The 9,386-nt window shown below is 38.6% G+C and overlaps 2 protein-coding genes across 2 annotated transcripts; both read left to right on the top strand.

The window, feature by feature from the left end:
• The first annotated feature begins 1,622 nt into the window (after window positions 1-1,622).
• On the top strand, window positions 1,623-4,403 carry LOC123102873 (uncharacterized). Its single transcript, XM_044524336.1, has 6 exons — window positions 1,623-1,736; window positions 1,997-2,080; window positions 2,891-3,052; window positions 3,132-3,185; window positions 3,339-3,483; window positions 4,291-4,403. Exons 1-6 carry the CDS (start codon window positions 1,623-1,625, stop codon window positions 4,401-4,403), a joined length of 672 nt encoding a protein of 223 aa, XP_044380271.1.
• A 916-nt stretch (window positions 4,404-5,319) lies between these two features.
• On the top strand, window positions 5,320-8,658 carry LOC123102858 (F-box/LRR-repeat protein 14). Its single transcript, XM_044524320.1, has 2 exons — window positions 5,320-5,478; window positions 6,815-8,658. The coding sequence occupies exons 1-2, from the start codon at window positions 5,443-5,445 to the stop codon at window positions 8,285-8,287; spliced, it is 1,509 nt and encodes a 502-aa protein (XP_044380255.1). The 5' UTR covers window positions 5,320-5,442; the 3' UTR covers window positions 8,288-8,658.
• Window positions 8,659-9,386: the final 728 nt, after the last annotated feature.

The following is a 9,386-nucleotide window of genomic DNA, read 5'->3' as shown; positions in this document are numbered from 1 at the left end:
CATGCCCTTGTTTCTCATGCTAGAACTCCACGCATCACCCTGTTATCGACGCAATTCTCGAGGGATGTGCCGCTGTTTTGCCCTCCACACATGCATTTATAAGACCATAGGCCAAACTGTATGTTGTGCAGCTTCTTCCCTTGATTCCCCTGCAACTCATCTATCGTCGTCGACAGGGAAGCACATATCTAGAGTCACACGCGACCGTGATGGCAAGTAGGAGTGACGCAACTGTTGACCTCGAGGGTCGGAACGCCACAACAGAAGGTACCATGATTTGCCATTCTTCTTGCTCCGCTAGAACGGCCGCAAAGCCCAAAGTCCCTGGCAGCTAGTTAGTCTCCATGACACTTTCGACCACCTACAAGATATGGTCGCTCCAAGTTTTCTGCCTGACCGGCGTGTCCTCATGTGCCTCCATGTACTTTCTACATCTAAAGAAACACATGGAATTTTCCTTAATCACAAGTATTAGTAGATTAATATATTTTTAATAAACACAATTAAACTTCAAAATGGATAGATATGTTTTCACTGATGTTTGCCTCTAAAGTTGGAGATGTTCTATTCGCAATATATTAGCAAATCTTTGGAAGCATTTGGGCTTGGTGTTGTCGTTGTGAGATGTAAGGATCATCTTGGTGTCGTGGCCCTAGATTGTAGTCAATGAATGGCGAATGATAAAATTTGTGAGTCATTCCAACAAATGGGTATTGTCAACGGGGTACATATAGTATATTTTTGTAGCCAGGTCAGCCAATGATCCCATGTCTGTAGGTGTTGTAATATTAACATTAGCCCCCACAATTAACATGTAAACTCTCTTTAACTTAGCTGGTATATGGATTAAATGGAGGAAGCGTCAATCAAGTCCATTAAGAAATAAAATTTGATGAAAAATCTATCTATATTCATATCCAAACATTCATTAGACGTAAATCAGCTCCACACTTAAGGAACATTGACACAATGCCTATTTTTTCATATAAGAAAATATAGATCATGAGCATGTACGATGGTTGGTAAGATTGTTTTATCTTATGTCCCCCATGTAATCTAGAGAAGACACAAAAAATGATGTACAATGTATTACTCTTAGTCTTATCTCTAATAACAAGATATTCCTGATTATGTGGTGAGAGAAATATTGCTAAGAGATCATCTCTTAATGAAGAGAAGGCAAGCCTTTTCTTATGGTTTCTCTCTCCTCCACCTCTGCAATTATCCTATGTGGCACTTCTAAGATAAGACCATTGTATATGCCCTCATACATCCATTCTTTGGATGTAAATCAAGTCCATTTTTAATTATTATTGGCATAAATTGATCTATATTCATATAAAAAGATAGGCCATCAAGCAATCATTAATTGGATGTAAACCAAGTCCATATTTACTGAAAATTAATTAAACAATAGATTTATACCCAACTCTAGAAAGATAAGTTCACCGGATGACTACCCATCAAATGTTCAGTGCATGATCAGTACACTGCAATATAAACCTTTCTAAAGAAAGAACCTGGCTCAATTCTATTTAAGTTGTGTTCTATAAAGAAGATACAAGTACGTCAGGAATCACATAGTTACTATTTCGTTGAAAATAACACAATTACCTATGCAAATGGGAGGTGATTATGTTGTCATATCGGTCTTACTATGCTTTTTGTGTATAACTTTCCACCTCGCCTTTGTTGAATCGATAGGCGTAGATGTCAATCTCCAGACGAATGAGAAGGTAACCAATATTTTACTTTTAGATTTTGATATATACAACTTTATATCAATTGGTTTATGTATATTATCCCATTGTTGAATCTACTTGACCACTTAATCTTGATAATTACTATTGGTGTTTATCATTCATAACTACTTTATGTTACTTATATACCCAACTAAAATGTAGGACACACATGTGAAACGAATACTTATCTTTCAAAGACTCTGTACATCAATTATATATGCTAACTACTCATGAACTATTATTTCCCTCTACAGAACACCACTCTTTTAAGACCTAAACCTTTCCATTTTCCTTGGAGAGCTAATATCATGGATAAAGGAAGCGGCATTATTTCTCATGTACACACACTCTCCCCCCATTCTCTGTATATATATCTCTTTACCTTTTCATGTGTTAGATTTGGGATGTTTTGTTTAGTTCTTGGTGAGTGTTGATCACAAGAGGCAAAGTCAAAGTATTTTCAATATAAGCATCGCATATTTAAACCACGGAGAAAAATACTACATTCATTAATGATGTACCTATATCATAGTTGGTCAAGCTAAATTCTTGTCAATGGCCCAAGAGACAAGGTCGTACATAAATACCAAATAAAAGACATACACCTAAATGAACTAAGCTTGATGCCCTATATACTGCGAAAGCTATGATCATTACATACAAAGCATGCTACCAAAATAACGTGAACAACATATTCACAAAGGCATTTAAGACATACTCTATTGGAGACTTATACTAACATACCAACTTTATCGGCAATACGCTTCACACCTATCAGAGAGAGAATCAAATCTTGTTTCACCCCTGCCACAAGGAGGAGATAAGATGTGAGCCCATGCACCTAAGTAAGACTGTAGAAAATGCACATGAACTAAAGCATTGCATGCATCACCACAAAAGGTATAATTGTGTTGGAAAGACACCACACACCGTGGAGGAAGCTAAATCCAGTATGATATACTCAACAAGGCCTACGAAAACAAATCTAGACTAACTCCAAAATAGCATGAAAAATTCCCCATTGTAAATGTCTGGTAGGTGAACCTCATACGAAGGCCAAGAATGCACACCCTCACTTCTTTATTATGTCGTTCTTTATAGATTTTTATGGTTATTTACTAATTTGAGCTATAATTATCTATCACTAGTATGCAATGTGGCACACAGAGCCAGGACAATTCTACGGCCTTCGAGCTGACATGAGTATATGGGCTTCACCAAATCAAGAAACTTCTCAAGAATCTGGAGCATCCTTACAGATATATTGTCAAGATGGAGGAAACTACAACTTAATTCAAGTTGGAATTCATGTATAGACATATCACCCATTATGGTAAACTCAAATGCTTTTGAATAAAGTACAATTTGATAATCAAGTTTTGCTTGCAGATTTCCCCCTCTTTGTACCATAACAGAGATATTCGCTTCTTTACATATTGGACCGTAAGTATAACAATGTCATTTTAACAAGTTATATATTATTGTGGTTCCCATATAGTTTTCTGTATTTTATAGGAGTTAGAGGCATTATTGGACTAAGTAGAAGTCTCTTTACATCCACAATAATGCATGTTTTCTTTTTTTTTAATTGCTCAGAAGGACTTGAAATCAAAGGGGTGCTACAACTTGCAGTGCCCAGGATTTGTTTCTGCAAGTCGAGCTAATCTGGTGCCTGGACAAGCCATTGCTCCTCCATCAATTTATGGCGAACAAGACCACTACATTAGGCTTAGCCTCAACAAGGTGCACCATTTATCCCATTCTGGAGATTACTATATATATTAACAAAGATAGGAAAAATAGGTAGTGAATTTATACCCATGTCAGTACGTTAGGCTTACCTATTTTTCCTATTCACAAATGTGCTGCTATTTCTACAATAACTAGATGATACATGTGTGTTCCTGCAGCAACCTCATCGAATGAAACACGTAAACTAGATGCTATAAGAGCAACTACAAAAGAGAATAAGTTGGATTGTACTTAATAGACTATCAATTTTCTAACAAAAATGTGAAAAATGAACTACATAGGTATCCTCAGATTGTCCAACACATGATCCATTCACGACAACAAAAATTAAATGCAAAAACAGTAATTTATGAGGGGCATGCATGACTTGCTGGCATGCTAGGACTGCATGGATAGGAAAAACAAGCACATATGAAAAATATAACTTACGAGGAACATGCATGACTTGTTGATGTGGTATGGATGCACACATAGAAAGAAAAGTAAACTTATAACTAACATGTATGACTTGTTGATGTGGCATGGCTGCTTGAATAGGAAAAATAGGTAGTGGATTGCAATTATTTAATAATAGGGGATTAAAATTAACAAAGATAGATTTTATGAATATTAAAATTGTTAGGCATAAATTCACATGGTTACTGAGTACCATGCTTTGTATTTTATTAAGAAAATATGGAACACTGGAATCTTGGAAATTGTACGCCATCCAAGATTCTTGCTAATGACAACATGTTTTCTACTCTTGTGCATGAAATTTATTGTTCATGGATATCATCAATCCCTTGTTGACTACAAGATCCAAATTCCGGAGATTGGGTGGTGTACTGTCACGATTTACAAAAGCCATCATTCTTGGGACATTTTCCAAATAAGCTTTGCCCCGGAACACGACGTATACAAGCTTGAAAATCAATAAAAGAAAATGTCTAAAAATAGAATAAAAACTTTTCAAATACAGTAAAAAAATGTCATTTCAAACCAAAATGTGAAGGATTACTAACATGAATATATGATGTGGTAGCATGACATACATAGACTAATGCAAAAATAATTGTAAATGCAAGACTCGCTTATGTGGCAGATTTTGCATGGCTTAGTGGGAGAGAATACTTCAATGCATTGCTTAGTGGGATGTTGAGGTGGACACCTTACATGTTGAGAGAATTGGTATCAACTTCTTAGAAATGTAAGATATAGAGTAATTAGGGAAAAAGTTGCCAGTGCAGTATTTTCTTAATACTGTCAACATTTACTAATGGCGTGGTCGAAAAGTGTCATGTCAGTAGTATATTATTTACTAACCGCGAGTATGGTGGGCAACGCCACTAATTCGGAACGTATCTCTTGCATTTAGTTATCTGTGACGTTTGGGCGCGATGCCACTAACGTATCCTTCCGAAATACTCATATGGATGTACATGAGCATTATTTATTTATACATACAAGTGCATTTATGAGAATACATGTCCAGTTTTTCATAAGCACATACATTTATTTTATTTTGATACATGTGAACATTTCGCGTCACACATGAATATTTCTTTTTTGCATACAGGAACATTTAAAAAAAATTGCTAGACAATTTAATAAGTAGATGAAAATTTGTTTCAGTGGACATGGGCATATTTTACAATGCCTTACAATTTTACTCATTTACTGAAATGATGATATGAGCATTCTATATTTTTTATTACTTTTAGATTTTCCTGTGTTTATGAAGAAAAAAAATGTGTTTTTTAGGCATTAATGTGTTTTTTTAGTGGTAAAAAAGTGTAGAAGGCCCGCAGCTCATTCCGGGTGTGGAAAGCCCATGTGAGCCCACATCTTCCTCCGCTACGCTGGATTACAGAGACTAGGGTTTACACTCTGCTCTCTTCCTCCGAATCAAAGAAGTTAGCGGCGGCACTCTCATCCGCCTCTCCGGCGAGGTCGACCGGCGGCGGCGATGTCCTCCTCTCCCGGTGGGTCGTGCTCAAAGAAGGTACCGCCATTTTTCTCTTCTCCCCTCCTGAGAGACCCCTCCCTCCCTGTTCGTTGCGTTGGTTCCCCGACTTGACATGTACATGACCGCCGTTTTTCGATTCGCTTTCTTGTTCTTGAAAACCCGGTAGTATCATCCCCATCCATAAACTTAGTTAATCTTGTAAAGCCTTTCTCCTAGGTACTACTAGTAGAAAGTAAGCATTTTGCCTAGGGTTGCAGCAAATATTAGTATTATTTCTAGTTGATGAACAGATATTAGATTGGCCCTGTGAACTCATCGACTGTGGCTGGCAAAATGATTGATTTCCCTACTTTCTTTCTTCCTTGCCCAACCAAGAGCTGCAAGTACGTACTAACTAATTTGCATATATGCTCTGCTTTTCGTGTTCAGATTCAGCAATTAGTAGTAGTAATTCTTCTTGCAAAATTGCTTGCCTCAATTCCAGAACGTTTCTTTGTATTCTCTTACTTAGTTCATTGTTCAGGCTCTGCTTGCTTCTTAATTATGGTGGTAGCTAGTTTAATTTTATGATGTGGCACGCCTGTAGCGTCATTTTTTTTTTCCTAACAATCCAGACACATATAAGGTGCTATCTACTTTAATAAATCTCCCTGCGTGCCTGGTTGGACCTAAAGCTTGTTAATGTTGTAAAGCCATTCTCCTAGGTACTACTAGTAGAAAGTAAGCTTTTTTGCAACTGATCGAGTACTTGCCTAGGATTGCAGAAAATATCAGTATTTCTATTTTGAACAATTGGCGTTATCTATTAATAATAACTGCACCCTGTGAACTCATCGGCCGTGACAAAATGATGTCTCTGCTTTCTTTCTTGCCCAGGCAAGAGCTACAAGTACTAATTTCAATTTGCATGCTCTGCTTTTCATGTTACTGTTAATTAGATACGTGCCTCCAAATAAGTTGGTTCAGATTCAGCACATGGGTCTTCTTGCAGAATTGCTTGCATCAGATCTAGCTAGTTTCTTTGTATTCTCTTAGTTAGTTCATTATTCAGGCTCTGCTACTTTATGGTGGTATCTAGTTTAATTTAATGATGTGGCCCGCCTGTAGCGTCACCATTTCTTTCTAACAATCTGGACTCAGATAAGGTGCTAGCTATTTTAATAATTCTCCATGCTTGTGAAGAACAAACAGGTTTTGGACGGATACAGAAAATGCCCAAACTTCGTCAGCAATATATTCTTCGTAATGAGTGTCTGTCACCATTCTGATCTCCATCTATCTTCACATGCATTATTCCGATGTACCGTAAGTTTTAGTCCAGCTCTTTCCGTTGTTTTCTGAACCTTGATATGTGTTTACCTGATTGGTACAGCTGAATTGTTCGATGGAGGACCTACCGGAGGCTCTACTGACAGAGATTCTCAACAGGATCACCAGGACAGGTGATCTGAATTCTCTTTCCCTTGTGTCAAAGCAGCTCTACAAGATAGAGGGGAACCAAAGGGATGCTATCCGTGTTGGTTCCGGTCTTTGCACGGCTACAGAAGCACTGACATCATTCTGCGCCCGGTTCCCAAATCTGCGGAAAGTGGAAATCAATTACTCTGGTTGGATACCTGGACATGGAAATCAGTTGGACAACAAAGGCCTTTCTGTGTTTTCATCTCACTGTTCCTCGCTGATTGACCTCACCTTAAGCTTCTGCTCATGCATCGATGACTCTGGGCTTGCTTGTTTAGCTTATTGCAAGACATTGGTGTCTCTCAGGCTCAACTCCGCACCAAAAATAACGTCAGTTGGGCTTTTCTCGGTTGCAGTTGGCTGCACAAATCTTTCTGCTCTTCACCTTACTGATTGCGATGAAATCGACAATGTAGAGTGGATGGAATACCTTGGTAGGGATGGATCGCTGGAAGAGCTTGTAGTGAAGAATTGCAAAGGAATCAATCATCATGACTTCCTAAAGTTTGGTCCAGGATGGATGAAGCTCCGGAAGTTTGAGTTTGAGAGGAAAAGAGGAAGATATGATCTTCTTGATCCAGGTAATGTGGTCTATGACTCCTCGTACGATGCTCACAGCATGGATGTATACGATTTCTTCTGTGAGAGTTTGAAGGATTTAAGGTTGGCGCATATTGAAACTTGGCCAGAAGTAGGACTTCGTGTTGTCCTAGGGAAGCGTAAAGCATTGGAGAAGCTTTGCCTTCAGTATGTTCGTGCCCTAAATGACAATGACATGATTGCATTATCTCGGAGCTGCAGCAACCTTAAAAGCATCTCACTTTGGCTCAACCTGCAGCGCTACTCGAGTGATGTCAACTATTGTGAGACCAGGACGTCATTTACTGATAACAGCCTTTACGCTCTAGCCCTCAACTGTCGTATGCTTCAGATGATAGACCTCGGCTTTATAGGATGTGATGCTGACTGGCCATCAGAAATAGGATTCACACAAGAGGGTTTTCTGGTGCTCATCCAGTCCTGCCCAATTTGTGTTCTTGTACTCAACAACGCCAACTTCTTTGATGACGAGGGGATGAAGGCCCTCTCATCCTCGCCTCATCTGGAGACACTCGAGCTTATATTGTGTCATGCGGTAACTGATGCCAGGATGCGCTTCATTGCGCACACCCCATGCTTGAGTAATCTCACACTTCGGATGTGTCATAACATTACTGATGTTGGAGTGGCTGAACTGGAAGATGCACAGAAGTTAGAGTCTTTGGTCATCGAGTCTTGTGGTGAGGTCTCTCTGCAAGCTGCGCAGCGTGTTGCCAAGTCAGTTCAGTACTCCAGCGAGTGTTCAAATGCCCTTATGAAGAAAATTGGTCTTGGCGGCTATTGATGAATTGGTCTCCAAAAAAATTAGTATGAATTTGCTGCTGAAGCCATTAAGTTGTTCAGTGTGCATCATTGGACAAGGTTGTGCGTCATCCGACCTAGATTCACTTGTCTGGACTTTTTGTTGCCCTCTACCTTTATGACAATGATTTTCCTTTATGATGAATTCCGGATGGCAACTAATTAATGAAACTTTAATAGTAGGCACCACTTGTGTATTATTATCAACCGTAATTCTGGTTGCTTAATTTCTACCCTCTGTAGCCGTTTCGAAACCGGCATAAGTAGGCCACAAGATTCCCTGTTTCTCCTGCGGAGGCACTATATGACCTTTTGGTGTTATTTGTATTATTTAAGCAATTGTCTTGAACCCTCTTTTTATTGTGTAAGTGATTTTGAAGACATATATCTGCCTGCTATGTTCGCGTGCCAATTTTGGTATGGATGGATGTAGTAATAAGTCAAGTTTTGATGTTTGTTTTGTTGATATTGACTCCATCGGAAGATGTCTTTGATTGCTTCTCAAAAGAATAGTGCTAGTTGCTACTCCCTCTGTAAACTAATGTAAGACGTTTTTGTAGTTGAATTGAACTTCAAAAACGTCTTGTATTAGTGTACAGAGGTAGTAGCATAATTGTGGATGTTTAGATTCCAAAATGACGTGAAGTTGAGGAACAACTGAGACTTGAGCGACTACTGAAGGCATATAACATAGACGTCACATCATGTCTTTGCTCTGGACATCCAGTACCCAACAACATTTTCTTCTTACCTTTTTGAGGGGGTCACATCTCTTTTTGCCTGTCAAGAGTATATATGAAGAGTGCATGAAAATAGCAGGAATTAAGACACCATTTGAGGGATTCACGTGTTTGCTTGGTACAAAGATCCTGAAATTGTAAAACAGCTCAAAGGGTTCTGATTTTCAGAATCCTTTTTATTTTAGTAATAAGACAGCTTGTTGCATCAGTTCTGCTTGCTTCTAGATGCCTTGAATTCCACAAGATGCATCCAAACACACAAATTCCATCATGGCTAGCTTTATTGAATTAAAGAATAATTACATCCCTGGAGGTTCATTAGTCCAACTATCGTCACACTTG

The sequence above is a fragment of the Triticum aestivum genome, chromosome 1B (assembly GCF_018294505.1).
Source record: "Triticum aestivum cultivar Chinese Spring chromosome 1B, IWGSC CS RefSeq v2.1, whole genome shotgun sequence".
Classification (NCBI taxonomy): Eukaryota; Viridiplantae; Streptophyta; class Magnoliopsida; order Poales; family Poaceae; genus Triticum; species Triticum aestivum.
Note: the sequence above shows the minus strand (reverse complement) of the source record. Positions and strands in the feature narration are given on the sequence as shown.